At 37.8% G+C, this 19,053-nt stretch overlaps 1 protein-coding gene across 1 annotated transcript in view; it reads left to right on the top strand.

The window, feature by feature from the left end:
• CNTNAP2 (contactin associated protein 2) overlaps positions 1-19,053 on the top strand; it is a 1,845,950-nt gene that overhangs the window by 1,110,759 nt on the left and 716,138 nt on the right. Inside the window, exon 11 of the mRNA XM_079786825.1 lies at positions 15,556-15,662. Coding sequence (XP_079642951.1) covers positions 15,556-15,662 — 107 coding nt within the window. The remainder of the gene's footprint in view (positions 1-15,555; positions 15,663-19,053) is intronic.

The following is a 19,053-nucleotide window of genomic DNA, read 5'->3' as shown; positions in this document are numbered from 1 at the left end:
CCAGGGCCTCCGCTTGGGTCGCTGGGGGGTGTGGCCAGCCTGCAAACCACCACAGGCCCCTCACCCAGGCCGCCCCACACCCCAAGAGAACCCCCACCCTGATCTGGGACACCCTTCAAGGCAAACCAGCTGGCCCCCACCCCTGCACCAGGCCTCTATCCTATCTAATCCTGTCTAATAAAAGAGTAATGTGCAAATTGACCATCACTCCAACACACAAGATGGCTGCCCCCATGTGGTCAAAGATGATTGCCCCCATGTGAACATAAGATGGCCACCACAAGATGGCCAGCAGGAGAGGGCAGTTGGGAGGGACCAGGCCTGCAAGGGAGGGCAGTTGTGGGCGATCAGGCCAGCAGGGGAGGGCAGTTGGGAGTGACCAGGCCTGCAAGGGAGGGCAGATGGGGGCAATCAAGCCTGCAGGGGTGGGTAGTTAGGGGCAAACAGGCTGGCAGGGGAGCAGTTAGGCATCAATCAGGCTGGCAAGGGAGTGGTTAGGGGGTGATCAGGCTGGCAAGCAGAAGCGGTTAGGGGCAATCAGGCAGGCAGGCAGGCGAGCAGTTGGGAGCCAGCAGTCCTGGATTGTGAGAGGGATCCCAGATTGGAGAGGGTGTAGGCTGGGCTGAGGGACACACCCCCTCATGCACAAATTTCCTGTACCAGGCCTCTAGTTGGTTAATAAAATTATATAAGTTTCAGGTGTATAATTCTATTATACATCATCTGTATATTGTATTGTGTGTTCACCACCCCAAGTCAAGTTTCCTTCTATCACCATTTATCCCCCTTTACTCTCTACTACTTCCCCTACTTTCTGCCCCGCTGCCAATATCCTTCCCTCTGGTAATCACCTTACTGTTGTCTGTGTCTATGAGTTGTCTTCCCCTCCCCCTAATTCCTTCACCCAGCCTGCAACTCCCATTCCTCTCTGAACAGAGCTATCCCTCTGTTCTCTATGAGTCTGTTTCTATTTTGCTTGTTAGTTTATTTTGTTTATTGGATTCCACGTATGAGTGAAATCATGTGTTCCTTGTCTTTCTCTGACTGGCTTATTTCACTTAACATAAATAATACTCTCCAGCCAAAACCGGTTTGGCTCAGTGGATAGAGCGTCGGTCTGCAGACTGAAGGGTCCCAGGTTCGATTCCAGTCAAGGGCATGTACATTGGTTGCGGGCACATCCCCAGTAGGGGGTGTGCAGGAGGCAGCTGGTCGATGTTTCTCTCTCATCGATGTTTCTAGCTCTCTATCCCTCTTCCTTCCACTCTGTAAAAAATCAATAAAATATATTTAAAAATAATAATAATAATAATAATAATAATACTCTCCAGATCCATCCATGCTATTGCAAATGGTAAGATTTCCTTCCTTTTTATGGTTACCTGTTATTTTTAAATGTTTAGTGAGGGTTCCTACTGGCTCCAGATTTATGAATTGAACAATCATTATTATAGACTAGAGGTCCAGTGCATGAAAATTCATGCACTGGAGAGGGGCCCTCAGCCTGGCCTGCTCCCTGTCACAGTCCAGGAACCCTCAGCATTTGGGGGCGACCCGACAATCAGGGGAAGGCATCGTCCCATCACACCTCTGCTGCTGCCACTGCCGGCAGCACAAGCCGCATTGTGCGGCTTCGCAGCCACCATCCGAGGTTTGCCTGCATCTCCGGCCAGCCCTGGGTGGCTGGGCAGCTGCCATCCAAGGCTTGCCTGCACCTCGGGCCATCCATGGGATGCTGGGCAGCCACCATCCAAGGCTTGCCTGCACCTTGGGCCAGCCCTGGGTGTCTGGGGGGTAAAGGGCTTGGGGAACTCTGGAGGCAGGGGCATGGAGCGGCCAGGCACCTGCCACCCTGGCAGGGCTGAGGGGACTGGGAGCCGTCAACTTGTGGCTGTGGGCGCTGCCATCTTTGAGGGCGGGGCAGTCAATTAGCATATTCCCTCCTTATTGGCTGTGGGCATCACCATCTTTATGATGGTGTGAGGGTCAATTAGCATATTCCCTCTTTATTAGATAGGATGACTTGTTTTTTTTGTTTTTTTACTATATGTATATTTTTCTGTTTCTAGTGAACTGAAGAATAGTAGAAAAATGAGTTCATAGTAATAGCGGTATAATGTTGTTATTAATCACTTTATGATATCTATCATAGGAAAGTAACTACAGGATAGCTCTGCCATCAAATTCTTGGTGCAATCTTTATTTCTTAACAGTAAAATTAGAGATTGAATGCCTAGTTATGAAAAAGCAGCATGTAGGTGAGTATAGAGTTGACTTCTAGAAACTCGAACCACATAATACCTGTCTGACACTTAATGCCATTATTAGTCACATATAGAAATGACTAGAATAACTCTTGCCTCTCCCAGTTTTGCTGTTAAAGATTCAACAATGATAGATTCCTGACATGCACAGTTCACCTGTTAAAAGACTTTCTGTCTATCCTTGCCCATGCTGTTCTCATGTCCAGGAGTACCTTCTTAAATTCTGAGCTCTTACCCATCTACAACCAGCTCAAGCATCATGTGCAAAGAGCTTCCATGACAATTAGCCACCCCACCCCACCATAGCATCCTATACATAACCACCCTGCACGCTCCCAGAGTATTCTGTCCATGATTCCACAATAACATGTACAACAGTGTGTACATTTCATCATATTTCCTTAAGATGGCCAGTGCTTCATATACTTCATGGAACGTAATAGGTGCTCAATAATTATTCTTTCCATTTATGAAGAAGAGATAAAGTAGTACCCACTTTTCATTAGTTATTTCTTCAGTGAACCTTAAAACATCTTCTCTGCAAAGCATGTAATTGTCTAGCCCATGATAATGTTAATCAATTTAATGATACTGCCAATGTTATTTTTTGGTTAAAATGTAAATTCTCAAACAGAGCCTTAAAGATAACAGTATATGCAATTCCATACAGCAACGGGTGTGACAGCAGTTTACTTTTGCACAAAATCCAATTAATGAGATAGTGAATGTTCTAAACCATGCTACCCAGGATTTCTATAAATGAGTTAAAGTTCTTAAATTAAAATAAATTTGAAATGACTTATTTCTGTGTTCTTGCTTAGCCAAGTATTAACAGAAACAGTGATAACAGTGGGTAATCAACTGGAGGCTGTCTTCTGGGAAATATATCAAGAGAAGTAACAATAATGAACATACTTATTTTGAAAGTATTAGGGATACATTATTAAAGTGGGTATGTTCACTAAAACAAGACATTAGACTATGTGCAAACCATATTCCACTATTTATTGACATTAGCTTTGTGCACTGGAATCCTCTTCCTTTTTTAACAGACAAAGAAACAAGTGTGAACACTAGAAAATAAGGATTAAGGACATTAATCTGAGGATGTTATTTTCTGGCAATAACAAGCTGTGAGATCTATAGAAAAGTTTAGTTTCTGTGGCCATAACTATGTGCATCTCTGAAGAATGTGGTAAGGACTGACTTTTTTAAAAACTTTGCAACCTGTAAGTTCTGTGTTTCTTTTTGTGCTGGAACATCTATAATAGATGAGGAGAAGCTGCTTGTGCTGTTGTCTTTGATTCAGTAATTCATCAACAGGCATTTATCGAGGGCCTTCTATGTCTCTGGTGCTGACCCAGGTCTTACCGAGCACCTGACCTAAAGAAATTTGGAATCTAGCTGAGTTACAGTAAATAATAATGAGATAAAACAAAAGTATATGTCATGAGGCTTGATTTTGTATACTCTGGCCTCCTAAAGGATAGCAGTAGGCTCTCCCTCAAACATTTTCCAGTCCTCTATCTCTATTAGCATAGGTCTCTTTTCTTTAGTCCTTTGAGAATCAAAACCTACAGCTCTTTTCCAAACAATACCTGTCACAGATATCTGATAGATTTCTAGCCAGCTTAATTTACAACGAACACTGCCTTCCAAAGAGACTAAGCTTTCCAGAGAAAATAATAAGTTAAACAGTAAGGATAATAACAAAACCTTAGAAATTGATTAAATTGTTTGCCACACTATTCGCTTTGAATCAACTATAAAAATAGTGTCAGAAATATTCATTTTAATTTCTTCACTGGACAAATATTAAAAATCTGCATAAGCATAATATACCTTTTGGGACCCAGTGCAAAAAAAAAAATGTCAGAGAGCCAGACATTGGAGAGAATGTGCCCAGACAAAAGGCATTCAAATATGTTAAAGACAATAATTTTCTGTGCTTCCCAAAGATCTCTAGTTTGCAGCAACTTTTCTCCATTGTAACTTAGGACTAGTATGCGGTATTTTGAAAGAACTAGACAGACATCTGTACCCAAGTCCTGACTATACAACAACTGTACCCTGTGACCTTGTGCCCACTTAATTTCATTGAATTTCCAGTTCTGTTTCTTTATCTATAAAATAAAAAGATAAAACCAGGAGTTCTATCATTCTTTCTAGAGGCAGACTCTTACTTTTCTATTTTGGTGGTTTGAATTTTCTGTTAACCCAGAAGTACAGATGTGAATTTTAGAATAAAAAAAAATCTTCTAAAAACCATCAAAACACACTCACATATATGTATTACGATAACTCCATGTCATCAAAATTTTAATAGGCTATTAACTTAAGATAGGAACAAAAATTAAAAGGTCTTCAACAGTATTAGTGGAAGTGGGTATATAATTATGTATCTGAGACTACATAAACAATCTGCATGGCAAAGAGGCTCAGTTATAATAATTCTCTCTTAATAGGTATTTTACTTGATGTTTTGTGCTGCCTACAGCTCTTTGAAATGATAGTGATGACAGCATTCCCTCTTAAAGATTATATATACACATGAAAAGTTTATTCTTGTAGGGATATTGAGCTCATTTTTAGACTACTGACTTTTTAAAATATTGAAAACATGTCTACATGGTACACATATTGCTCAACGCAAGCATAAAGCAGTGGATTTATTGCCAGTGTTTGAGCAGACTCTAATCCTTTAGCTGTTTCATTTTACAATTTATCAGATCCCCTGGTTTGGGTCAGTTCTAGTTTTCAAAGTCTTGAACCAAATGTGTACTGTCTTAGGAAAGTTCAGGAACTCTGTATTCCAACATCTGGGGAAGGTGGATGGTCTCATTAACAAATTATGTAACGATAGAAAACATTTAAAAAAACTAACCATGTGTATGTGCAGCTTATGTTAAAATGTTGTCATATTGATATCTAGAAAACAAAGATCTATTAGTTGCATATTTCTGCCTTAGTATAGTATCTTTTTTTTCTTAATGAAAATATTCTGTGTAGGCCATTAGAAGCCATTTGTGTCTCTACCTTTTGGAATACTGTGTTCAAGATGGTGATGCTTTTTAAACCTGGTCACATTGAAAATAGGACATTTTAAATGTTCTTCACTAGTGAATATTGGAGGGATCAGAATACAGTGAAGCCTGTCTAAGGAGATGTTTCCAATTTGATTTCAGGATCAGAAAAAGTGGTGAGCCAATTAAATCATATTGCACTTCATAGTGTAATATGATTAGTGTAAATTTTTGTGCAAATTTTTCTAATGTGCTAAACTTACAACAACTGCTTGTATGCCTTTGGAAGCATAAACTGTAAAATACTTTAACTTGTTTTCAAGATAATTTCACTAATAGTATTACTTTCTTTAAGGTATTTAATCTTTCTAATCTAATAAAAACACAATTTGTAGTATCCCATAGGAGTTACTCTTACTATTACTTTCTTTAATAGAAGAAACCTGTAAATTTATGGGGTTTCACTCTTGAATTAATTATTATTTTATTATTCTTTTGGTATGTGTTTATATATTGATTAATTTGTCAAAATACTGTTTTTTCTTGACTGGTGGGTTTCTTCAGGTCTGCACTTGCCATTCTAATAATTATCTCAATATATAAAGTCTTGGCCAATTTTTCAGGTTATAGGGTTTCTGTTGGATGTGTGTTTTCTTCATCTATAAAGGAAATAGCATTGTGGTAGGTGTGGAAATTGTATGAAGCCTTGAGTCAGACACTTTGACTTATTGTGTAATGGGGTTATCCTTTTATGTTAGATTTGAGAAAAATGTAATCTAAAGCTCACTTAAAACACAGCAGTTTGAGACATTCTCTGTTCATATGCGGTCACATATTTTCAAAATGGCTCTGAAAGACATTCCAACCATTCCAAATGATTGCTATTCATTTATTCAAAATTCATTCAGTGATTATATGCTCAATGACAGGCAGAATTCCTGGCAATGGATAGAGAGTGGTGCACAGACCTAGAGCCTACCATCATGGAAAGTTCATTTCGTGGAGAAGTCAGTGGCTCTATGTATGGACACATTCTATTGTGATAGAAGGGACCATAGATTTTGAGGAACAATGTGCAACAGGTTAATGACTTCATTAAGAAGCCTGGTTCTTTACTTTTAGTCCCTTAGGGACTGGGAGTGTCTCCCTTCTAAAGGCACATGGCCACATGAAGCAGAGAAGATACCTGAACAAATTCAGGCTGATGACGGAAAGGTAGGGGAAGAGCTGTTGCTGCATTCCTCACTCCTGAATGCAAGCCTTCTGCTCCAGCAAAACTCAACAATTCATTATTCCATAACCACAATTTACACTTGTGCATACTGGTGCAGGCTCATACTGTCCCTCCGCATGGAAAGGTGTTCTTCCTTCCAGGCTAACCTAAATCCATACTTCCTTTCAAAGATTAACTTTTCCATCAAACCTCAGTATACTCATGCAATTGTGATATATTATGTCTGTACCAATATTTTTAGTATTAGGCTTATAGAGAGACCTAACTCCTAATTGCATTTTACTTCCTTGATTTTTTGTTTCTTCAGATTTGGTCTTAGAGTATCTTTATTACAGCAGGTGACTAAATAGAAAGAACTTACTGTTATATGGGTTAAAGACGGTTGGACTAGGAGACAGAAGGAACAAAGGATCTCACAGTTTCTTCTCCTCCTGTGAACCTGTGATCTTTTAAAATGTGTTTTATTCATAAAACGATGGAGAATGTATTGTAAAATTATAACGCAAAGTAAATTACGAAAGTAAGATAAGCTGAACTCAAGCTTATTATAATAGAAATGATTTTAATATGTTTATATTGTAAGGCTAAAATTAATCATTGATACGGTTAGTGTAGAATTGTATAGTTACATAGATGTGGAACAAAGATGCTTGATTATTTTTAATGGGACATTTGGGCATATTGTGAGCAGTACAGTCAATATCTATGCATTTAAATATTTCCATAAATAAATGCTTGTTGAAGGAACACCATCAATATAACATTCATTTTTTTTGTTATACAACTATAAAAGTAAGTTATGTAGTAATGAAATACTAAATTAGTTGCTGGAATTATGATTATTTCTCTATATAATTTCAGCTGGACCAGAAGAAATAGCAGGTAATGAAATATGCCACATAAGGAGTACGCCTTCTACTAAAATTGAAAGCTAATTAGTGTGCAAATAAAAGTACTAAAATATCAATATTGCAGGTAATGCAGAAGAAAACTCCACCATGATTGCGGAAAAGCTCTGGGGGCCAAGAATAGGAAAAATAGCATTTAAGAAAGCAAAGTTTCTAAATGAATTTCTTAATTAGCAAAAATAAAATTGGAAGGCAAGACAAAGAAGGAAATCATAATTTCAGGAGGTAATTTATGCTAGGATGGTAACTTATAAATCACTTTTAAAATTTTTCCAATAAAGTTTTCTAAAGTTTAGAGCAAGGCATGCTGAATGGGCAGGTAGTACTCTCTGAGATTTGTGGTACTCCCTCTAATCGCAAATTAAGTATCCTGGCGCGAGTTTCTAGATAAGAACTGAGCAGGTGCCAGCTTTCAGTTGATTCTGTCATTAAGGATAAGGAACTTGATTTTAGGGTGAAATGAAACTACCTTTATATTCAGTGATCACTGTCTCTGAATTATATGAGGTCTACAGTCAGGTTCTGAAATTTAAACCTACTAAATGGGATGAGGAGGTTATCATATTGTCCCTCTGAATGAATCATATAAAAAAGGGTGGGAGGACCTAGGAAAAAAGTACAGTCTCAGGAGAAATGGCAAAGTAAATCAAGTTTGTCCTTTCGACAGGCTGTCTGCCTCTGTGCTGTGTCTCCCCTTGGTGTCCCCATTCTTTGAGACCCTACTACAGAGAATGGAACTCACAACGTGGTCCTCTGACCAGCTGTGTGAGCATTGCTGGGGAGCTTATGAGAAACGGGATCTCAGACTCCATCCCAGACCTAAAAAATCAGAATCTTCATTGCAACAAGGTTTGCAAGTGGTTCCTATGCACGTAAAACTTTGAGAACCAACGCATTTGCGTACCAGTAGTTCAGGATGTTCTTCACAGCAAGCAAGCTGTTCTGATCAATACTCCACTGTCAATGGCTATTGGGTTTTGTGTAAGTCCTGGTGCTGACACACTGTGGTTTTTATTTTGAGTTCTACAGGACCAAATGTGGCTTAAAAGGCAACAATAAGATTTATTTGAATTTTATTTAAAGTTTTATTTTAACTCCTATACACTGTAGAGAAAAATAAATAAATAAAGCACCTTCAAAATGCTTTGAAGACTACTAATACATTCGGTTATGCTTCCTAGGATAACATATTTTAAATTTGAAATAAAGTTCTTCTGTTCTCCCTGTTTAATTAAGTAGTATCCACAAACTACAAAGTGAACTGCTGCAAACAAATGTGGTACCATTTGCAGTTTCTTATGTCCAAATACCAAAGTCCTCGATGCTTTGCAGTGGGAATCAAGTATAGAAATAAAAAAGATTCTCTGGATAAAATAAAACTGCAACTGTCATTCAGAACCCTGGGCGGAATCGTCGCATCCATCCAAGCAGCTACACTGTCCATTTGGTGCTATATTAAGCAATTGTTATACATTTGAACTTTCAAAACACAGCTTTTGTTGGTTTTATGTATTGAGGTACCAATTTCATTTTAAAATGCATTCTGATTTTAAGCATTTTTGGAAAGCATCGGCACAGGGGCACAGATGATTCCAGCCGACAGAGTCTCTGATACCAGGGCGAGCTGGGAGCAGAGTTAATTTGATGCATCACTTGCTCTGGAGCCCTTTGATCACAGCAAATTGACACCTGCCAGCTTCCCTGTATGTTTCTGATCCTGGTCAAGTAGTTCTCTGGTAGCAGCAATCGAGGCATTCTGATTCTTTGTTTATGAAAAGCAAACTTTCAAGCCAGGATATGCTCTGACACAAATTATACATTTCCTGGGAACTACTCCAATAATTAGTTTACTAAAGCATAAGTCTGGATCTAAGACTAACATCATACATAAACATAGTCCATATTTCTTAGAGTAGAGAGATATTTCTTCCGAAATTACTTTAATTCCTTGGCATAACTTTCTAGCATTGAATTAATCCATTTCTTCTGTCGTCCCATTAATTGGTATTTACTGAGAGTGGGCTAGGCACCTTGTCATGCTAAGAATCAGAAGATAAAAATTCCTAACTGCAAAGTGTCACAATTTAGAAGTCATATGCTCAAGCAAATAATCACTAAACAGTGTGATAAGGGTATGTTGGACATATGCAAATAGTTCCATAGGAGTACAGTAGAAGAAATAAATAATTAGAAAGTGGAAACCTAGGTTAATTTGTTTTGCTTGGTAATGGGTCTTAACCTTTTTTAATATACTGATAAAATATTAGGGTTTGGAGTTACATTTGATTATTCAACCTGATTTGGACATAAAACATTCCATGCCATTAAGGATTGGAATGCCAATAATCAGCATATGTATCATGTTGATTTTAGAAATATGAAAAACAAACATTAAAAAATAAAATATTGCCCTAGCCAGTTTGGCACAGTTGGATAGAGTATTGCCTGAGGATCAAAGGGACTCGGGTTGGATTCTGGTCAAGGTCACATACCTCGGTTCCAGGTTCCTCTCCTGCTTGGATCCTGGTTGCAACTCATGCAGGAGGCAACCAATCCATGTGTCTCTCTCACATGGATATTTCTCTCTCTGTCTCTCCCTCTCTCTTCCACTCTCTCTAAAAATCACTGGAAAAAATATACTCTAGTGAGGATTAATAAAAAAAGACAAAAAATATTAAAATTGCATTTAAATAAAAGATCACTTTTGAATAAATTATTAATGCTGGATTTTAGAAGTATTTAATCTCACTTGATAGACTTATGCTTTTCGTGTGTGTGTACACATACAGTAATCTTTTTTTTTTTTCATTGAGACATGGATTTTCTGCTTTGTGCCCTTTTAATAGCACATTTACATTCCAACCTGTTTTTTTTTTTACAACTCAGTACATTTCTGTACTACTTCCACCAAATTAATTGATACAATGAGCTGATGTATATTACTTTCACTATTAGGCTGAGCTAATTTTAACCCACAATAATTTAAGAAGTAAATACATTACACAAAGGCACACACATACAGTATTCTAAAATTAAGTATCAAGGATGTCTTTTAGTTTTATGTAATTTTGAAGTGTCTGTTTCATTGATTGCTCCCATGATATGGACAATCAGGATTCCTGCATATACTAGTAAGTACCTATGCTGAGGCCCACAGCTCTGTGTCTGCAGAGGGTAGTGGCTGTGGGAATGCACCCAAAACAACAACCCATGACCACCTGCCACTCGCGTTTTTACTTCCTTGTCATTGCTTTTTCTTTTCTGCAGTTGGGACAATTTTCAACATTTTCCTTATAAAAATGCAACTCCTCTTTTAATGCCTGGATGAAATGTTCTACACTTTATTAAGCCCATTATTTAGATTTTACTCATAAATACTCCACTATCCAAATTTCTGTAGCATTTCATATTTCTTTGATGAGTCATGAAATTCTGCCTCATATTGTATTTTGCATGAATCTTATCCTCCTTCTAGATGATAAGGTCTTTGGAGAAGGACCATTTTTGTAGCCTTGATAACACTATGCCCAACACCATCACCAAATGCCTATTAAATGTAGGGTGTCAAAGAGTGATATCAGCATAAAGGTAGTATAAATTGTTCCCTTTGTCTGTCTGCTTTAAGTTAGGATATCCAGAGCACAACAAAGGACCCTCTGCCAGGATACCTGAGGGATCTGTACCTCTGTATATCTGAAGTTGGGTGGATTGGACCTCATAGAGGTGGCAGAACTAGATGACCCTGGCCTCCCTGGCAGTGGTGCCCACAATCTAGGCAACCCCCACACTGATGTTGGTACCAAAGACATCTCTGACAGAGGGGTTGGAGGATGGAATGTATCTGCTCTCAAATAGAGCCATGAGGCAGCTCATGTATGAGAAACAAACAAAAAAAGTGCTATAGCTCCACCTGCTGGGGAAAGAATGCCTTTATTGACAATATATCAAACTGTTAAAATCAAAGCAAAGCTTTACCTAATAAGAAAGTTGTTTGCTACTTCAAATGCACTGGGCAGAGGCACATCTAATTAAATAGCATGAAAAAAATCATGGCAATATGGTATCACAAAAGTAAACTGACAATTTTCCAGTAACCAAACTCAAAGTCGTGGAAGATTGGGATCTAACTGATAAATAATTCAAAATAGCTGTTACAAAGAAATTCAGCAAGCTACGAGTAACCTCAAAAAGGCATTCAATGAACTCAAGAATAAAATTAATGAACAGAGGTGCGTTTTACTAAAGAGATCAAAATTCTAAAAAAAGAACCAAATAGAACTCCTGGAACAGAAGAATTCAATAAAGGAGATGAAGAATTCATTAGAAAATATTAGTAATAGTGCTGATTAGATGGAAGAGATAATAAATGACCTGAAACATAGGAATCTAGAAATGATTTCAGAAGAATAAATAAAACTGAAGTTTTTAAAATGTAAAGAAAACCTATGAGACCTATTAGACTCCATTAGGAGAGCCAACATAAGAATGAATAATGGGTATACCAGAAGGAGAAGTGGGGGGGGGGGGCAGAGGGGTTATTTAAGAAACTAACAGCTGACAACTTCCCAAAACCTGGGGGAAGAACTAGGCATACAAGTCCATGAAGCTGTTAGACCACTTTACTATCATAATGCAAAAAAAACCCTCTCCAAGACATATTATAATGAAGCTATCAAAAGTTAATGATAAAAAATATCAAAGGCATCCAGCTAAAAAAAGAAATTATCCTACAAAAAATCCCCATTAGATGATACGCAGATTTCTTAGAAGAAACTCTGCAGGCAAGGAAAGGGTGGAATGACATATTCAAAGTATTGAAAGGTAAATATTGCCAGCCAAGAATACTCTATTCAGCAAAGTTATCCTTCAGATGTGGAAAAATAGAAGCTTTTTCAGTCAAACAAAAGCTGAGTGAGTTCATCACCACTAGACCTGCCTTACAAGAAATGTTAAAAGTAATTTTCCTACCTGAAATAAAAAAACCAAAGTACACAAATCTTTGAGTAAGGTGATAAGTAGATAGAACTAGAAAATTGTAACTATTTAAAATAGGGTGTTAAATCCTTAAATATAGTATAGAGGTTAAAGAAAAATGCATTGAAACTATATAGAGAGACTAAAATTTGGTAAGGAACTTGCAGCAAAAAACGGATCATTTGTGACAAAAATAATAGAAAAAGGGAGGAGGAAAATTATGGAACCTGAATAGGCAAGTGAAAGTAAGTTGCTGCCATCTGAAAAAAAAAGACTATTTTATCTTTAAAACATTTTATACAAACCTCATGGTAACCACAAAACAAAAATCTAGAGTAAAGACATGAAACATAAAAAAGGGGGAAATTGAGCGCATTTAAAGAGCAGGCAAAAACACAAGGAAAAATAAACAATAGAGATATACAATAACCAGAAAACAAAAGATAAAGTGGTAGTAGTAAATCCTCATATATCAGTAATTACCCTAAATGTAAATGGATTGAACTCACTAACCAAAGGCATAGAGTAGCTACATGAATTAAAAACAAGATCTATATGCTGCCTTCAAGAAACTCATTTCAGCTCCAAAGACAAACATGGGCTGAGAGTGAAGGGGTGGGAGAGGATACTCCAGGCAAATAGTAACCAAAAGTAATCAGATATATCAGACGAATAGACTTCAAGTAAAAAAATGGTAACAAGAGACAAAGAAGGCTTTTATATAATGATAAAGGGGTTAATATTTCAAAAAGGTATAAAAATGAAAAATACATAGGCTCCCAACATATGACCACTAAAATATATTAATCATAGCATATGTTAATAGAGAAATAGAAAACAATATAAAAATCGTAGGGGATTTCAATACCCCTCTATGAGCAATGGATAGAGTGCCCAGACAGAAAATAAACAAGGGAATGTGGGATTTGAACCACACTATAAAACAATGGAACTAGCCTGGCCAGTGCAGCTAAGAGGTTGAGTGTCAACCTATGACCAGAAGGTCATGGTTCGATTCCCAGTCAGGGCACATGCCTGAATTGTGGGCTCAATCTCCAGGGGTTGGGGGGGGGCGGTTGGTAGTAGGCAGCCAATCAATGATTTTCTCTCATCATTGATGTTTCTATCCTCACCCTCTCCTTTCCTCTCTAAAATAAAAAATATATCTATTAAAAAAAACAAAGGAGCTAAACACACATATATAAAATATTCCATCCAACAGCAGCAGAATACATATTTTCTCAAGTGCACATGGAGCATAATTCAAGAAAGATTATATAATAAGCCACAAAATTAATCTTAAAAGGTAATCTTTTCTCAGACCACATTGGCATGAAATTAGAAATTAACAATAAGAGAAAAATGAATAAATCTTCAAATATGTGGAAACTAAACAACATACTTGTAAATAACCAATGGTTAAAAGAAGAGATCAAAAAGGAAACAAAAAGACATTACCTTAAAATAAGTGAATATGAAAATACGTTTCAAATTTTGTGGGATGCAGCAAAAGCAGTTCTGAGAGGTACGTTTATAGCAACAAAAACATATGTTAAGAAATTAGAAAGATCTTAAGTATACAACCTACCTTTGCATCCAAGAAACTAGAAAAAGATGATAAAACTAAGCCCAAAGTTAGCAGAAGGAAGGACATAATTAAAAACAGAGCAGAAATAAATGAAATAGAGATCAAAGAAACCAAACAGGATCAATAAAACTGAAAGCTGATTCTTTGAAAAGATAAGCAAAATTGGCAAACCTTTAGCTAGACTAAAAATAAAGAAATAAGACTTAAATAAGTACAATTATAAATGAAAGACGAGGCATTATAACTGATACTACAAAATTATAGAGAATTTATATAACTCAACACCATAAAAACAAACAATCCAATTTAAAAACTGGCAAGAACTTGAATAGACACTTCTCCAAATAGGACATACAGATGGCCAATAGACATGAAAAAAATGCTCATCACTAATCATCTTATTTTGCAGCAGGAAATTTACAGGGCTTTATTATAATTAAGGAATTCCATGCAGGGTGGCTCTCCATCAGCCCATTACCTATGACCCATTATTATAGATTCTGCTGTTTTATTCTGGGTGGACTTTTCTATTTTAAAGAGTTTTCTGTTCAATCCAGAAATGTCCTGTGAATGCTAACACATAACAACTAATACCTTTGTTATTTGTGAGCATCTTAACCTGGATCATAAAGAATCAGTTTGTGGAGAAGTTGGAGAGAAGAATTGATGAAAAAGATAAGGGCAAAAGAAAGAGTTTGTGCTAGTATTCCTAAACAAATTTCAATTTCATTCACTATTGCTAAGATACAGGCAAGCTATGCAATTGTGCCCTGAAAGATATGGTCCAGATATTCATAGCTCCCATTCATTTATTGGCCCTCTATTATCCTTCCTAGTAATTATCTAGTTTATGAACATTATTTCTAAACCTTTATAAGTATAATTACTCCATTTTTCAAATGAGAAAATTGTGATTCAAAAAGGTTAAATTACATAGTCATGATTGCCCATCTAATAAATAGACAAAGATTTGAATACAAACTTACATTCTCCTCACCCCATATGTTATGCTTGCTGCCTTTTTAAGTAGGTGTCTTCTATTAGCCAGCTGGGCATAGGGAAAAAGGTAAGAAAGACAAATATTTTCTTGTCAGGCTGGTATGTTCTCATTGCCTTTGCCATGCATTATTTCAGAACCTCAAATTGCTATGGAAAACTCAGTGTTACCCCTTTCTGACTTGGTATTGGCCTTTATAAAGAATAGGGCAGGAACCAAGATGGCTAATCCATCTTTCACCAGGAGGAAATTTAGCTAGTGTTTTTATGTGTGTGTGCAAAAGAAAACTAAAATGAATTTGTGATATGCAAATGAATCTCTCAACTGTTTGTTAATTTCTATTGTTTACTCAAAAGTGGGAAACACCAGGCCTGTAATACATCATCTTTTGTGCACTTGGCACTTTCCATCACAAATCATATTAATCTGCTCAAACTAACAAGGATTAATTGTCTTGGTAAGGCAAACCGGCATTGTAATGATATATTGCCCAGACAGCCTGGAATCTGGCCATTCATAAATCCCATTTTTGGTTGGTTTATTTCTGTTTGTCTCTTTCTCTGACAGATGTGTGCCCAATCACTGTGAGCATGGTGGGAAGTGCTCACAAACGTGGGACAGCTTCAAATGCACTTGTGATGAGACCGGATACAGTGGGGCCACCTGCCACAACTGTGAGTGCCAATTCATCCCACTTTGAACTTGTACTACATGAGATTCCCAGGTCTTCAGCTGTGCTTTAAAACTCAGCAACCTGAATTAATTCACATACTAAATCACCCAATTCGGAAGAACCCAGATTTGTTGTTGTTTCTCCAGAACAGTATTCTGGTTGTCAAAATATATTTTTTCATGCCTAACAACTCAAAAAAAGAGGAACATTTCTAATGATCTGTAAACATGTAGTTAAAATTGGAATGCTGATCTTGGATTTGACTCAATGTGCCCAAGCCATGTCTATCTGGGTAAATTGGAAAATTATGGTAGTGTGATGTCTCTGACTGGATCCTCATTTATCAATTCATCAGAGAGGCAGACAGAGTGTAATTTGAACATTTAGTTTCTTGGAAATGGTTGTCTCATGTTCTGTCACAACTATTTGGCTACATTTATTTAGAGTTCAAAAAGAAAAGTTAGAAAATGGAATGAAGCCCATTGAAGTGGTATATCTAAAATAAAAACAAAAAGAGAGAATTTTTTAATATCTATATATATATATATATATATATATATATATATATATAAGCCAAGCGAACTGAAGGATGGAACAAGCAGAGAGATCAGAATGACCGGTTGCTGTGACACACACTGCGGCGGCCAACTGGCCCGATTGGGGCCCCGATCGGCCCCCCCCCCAACCTCCAATGGCCCCTCCCCCTGGCTGATTCTGTCCCCGATTGGAGGGGGGGCAATCAGGGGCCGGGCCAGCCAGCCAACTGCCTGCAGCCCCTCTCCCCAGCTGGCCTAGTACCCAATCAGTCCCCACACCCTGATCGGGGGAGGGGCCAGCCAGCCAACGGCCTGTGGCCCCTCCTCCTGGTGAACCCCACCCATTGGCCCCCATTGGGGCAGGCCAGCCAGACCCCCCCCCATGCACGAATGTGTGCACCGGACCTCTAGTTAAAAATAAAATGTAACATGCAAGGGTGACTAGTAAAGCACAGAAGGGCCTTGTTTGATATAATAGCTTCACCCTGAAAAGGTAAGTTTTATAATTCAAAGAACATTTTTAAAGGAATATTAACTCTATAATTGTAATACTAAGTGTTCCAAAAATGCATGCTGTTTACAGAGCACTTTTGAAAACAGATTTACCATAAAATATAGTTGAAAGAAAGTCGTGTGTGTGTGTGTGTGTGTGTGTGTGTGTGTGTGTGTGTGTGTGTCAGGAGAAAGGAAGAGAGAAAGATTCAGTCTCCTCAGTCATCATATAATATTCTGAAACACTAAAAATTTAATATTTAAACCCTCTTACACAGACTGCTTTCTTTTCACTTTTAAGAAGCGAAATATGATCAGGGTGAAGTTCTGGGGACAGTAAAAATGCAATATAGTTCTCTGCACCTTTTCTATCATTATTTGTAGTCATATTCAGCCAGAAAGTGTGTTCAGAATATATTGGGAGACTTCAACTAAGAAAAATATTTGTAATTTATTTTATTGCACTTATTAATTTTTTTAGAAAGATATTTAAAAACAAGAGACAAAAAGAACTAAGAAATTAACAATAATAGGAAGACATACAAGATAATAAAAAACAGACACTTAGTAATTCATCATCTGAAAAATATTGATATATATATAGGTATTGAGAAAGTACAAAGAACAAAACTGATATTGAAATTAGTTACAATAAAAGAGTTATAACTAAAATTTCCAATCACACCAAATGTTCAATTTCAGAATATAATACTCATTATATAAGTTTGAATTAGATTACTTTAATAAAACTAAAGTATTTTACTCCACCAGTTTAATTTATATAGTATTGTCTTTAAATACCACCTTTAACTATAAGTAACTTTGTTTCTGAATATTGAAACACTAAAGTAAAAGAGCAAAAAATTGGTGGTGGTTTTAAGGGTTTCCTATCTTAGGGAACACTTTTGGTATTGAATTGAAAAGCAAATTATATTTTAAGCTGCTAAAATAGCAAAGAATGGTATTTAAAATAAATACCATTTAAATTTAAAAGTGTTAAAATATGCTACTGGTTGAATAGTTGAGTTTTAAAAAATAGCAATAACTATAAGTATTAGAAAGATCCTACATGTGCTTAGGTTTGGCTCTAGTGCAAGCTATAAATGTAAAAAAGGAAAATTATCTCCATCCTGCTGCTCATTGCTACTCTTCCTTGTTCCATTTTTATATGTAGAACAGTAGAATCGTGCATTTTAACAATTTGACCCTGATCCCTCATTGTCTTCTTTAAATGAAGCTAAAATCTTGAAAATCCAATGTGTGCTAGATAGAGATTCAAAGACCATAATGCATAATTCAATAAAGAGTTGACTGGCCATTATTTTGTTGTGAGAAAAAAATATATACCTGGTAGTTTATTGAAGGTTAAGTGCTTCCTATTAAGCTGAAAGACCAGTACTATCTCTTCCTTATTCCCATTGATTAGTTAAAAGTTGGGAATATCTGGACCAGTAAATAACAATGTAAAAATATATATAATATATGTCATTCAGTTTGGCACAGAATGCCTGGCCCAGTAAATAACAAATGGTGGGAATGTCTGGCCCAGTAAATAGCAATGTAAAATATCCTTCATAATAAAAAGGCAATATGCAAATAACCATCACTCCGCTACGCCCACGATTGGGCGGTGGGAGGCTGGGGGCTGGGACTCGGGGTGGCATATCCGGCCATTGAGAAGCGCGGGACTCCCGCCCCCCCCTCCCCCCCCCCCCCCCCCCCCCCCCCCCCCCCCCGCCTCTCAACGGCTGGATTGGCAGCCGCTGAGGGGGGCTGCCTTGGACACCCTGGACACCCAGCTCCGCTGCCATCGGAGGCGGGGAGCCGGTTGTCCGCACCCGGATCCCCTGCCGTGCTCATCCCCAGCCGCTGCCGCTGCTGCTGGGGCTTGAGGCGCTATAGCGCCTCAAGCCCCAGCAGCAGCGGCAGCGGCTGGGGATGAGCTGGTGATCCCAACAGCCTGGCAGCTCAGTGGCGGCGGCCGAGGCAGCATTGGGCCTGGGGACTGGCGAACAGGCAGAAGATGGCCCTGATTGCAGGAGGCTAGGCCTAGGGACCCTACCCGCACGATTGAATCGTGCGCTGGGCCTCTAGTATATAATATATGTCATTCAGAGAAAAACTAAGACATTTTGCATTTTTTCTTAGTGAGCGACTGCATTCATAGCAAGAGCATTGAAGTGAAAAGACAGTGGCTTCATGCTAGCTGTGAGATGACCATTCTGTGTGCCCTTGTAAGTCCTGACTTTTCGTGGACTTCCTTTATTCCTCTCTTGACCCAATGCTTCTGGGGTCTCTTACAGTTCTAAAAGCCAGGGAGCTGAGACTTCCAGTCTCTTATTCTGTCTTCTGTGGTCTTGAACT

The sequence above is a fragment of the Cnephaeus nilssonii genome (assembly GCF_951640355.1).
Source record: "Cnephaeus nilssonii genome assembly, chromosome: 12".
Lineage (NCBI taxonomy): Eukaryota > Metazoa > Chordata > Mammalia > Chiroptera > Vespertilionidae > Cnephaeus > Cnephaeus nilssonii.
The sequence above is the reverse complement of the archived record's forward strand: the minus strand, read 5'-3'. Positions and strand labels throughout refer to the sequence as shown.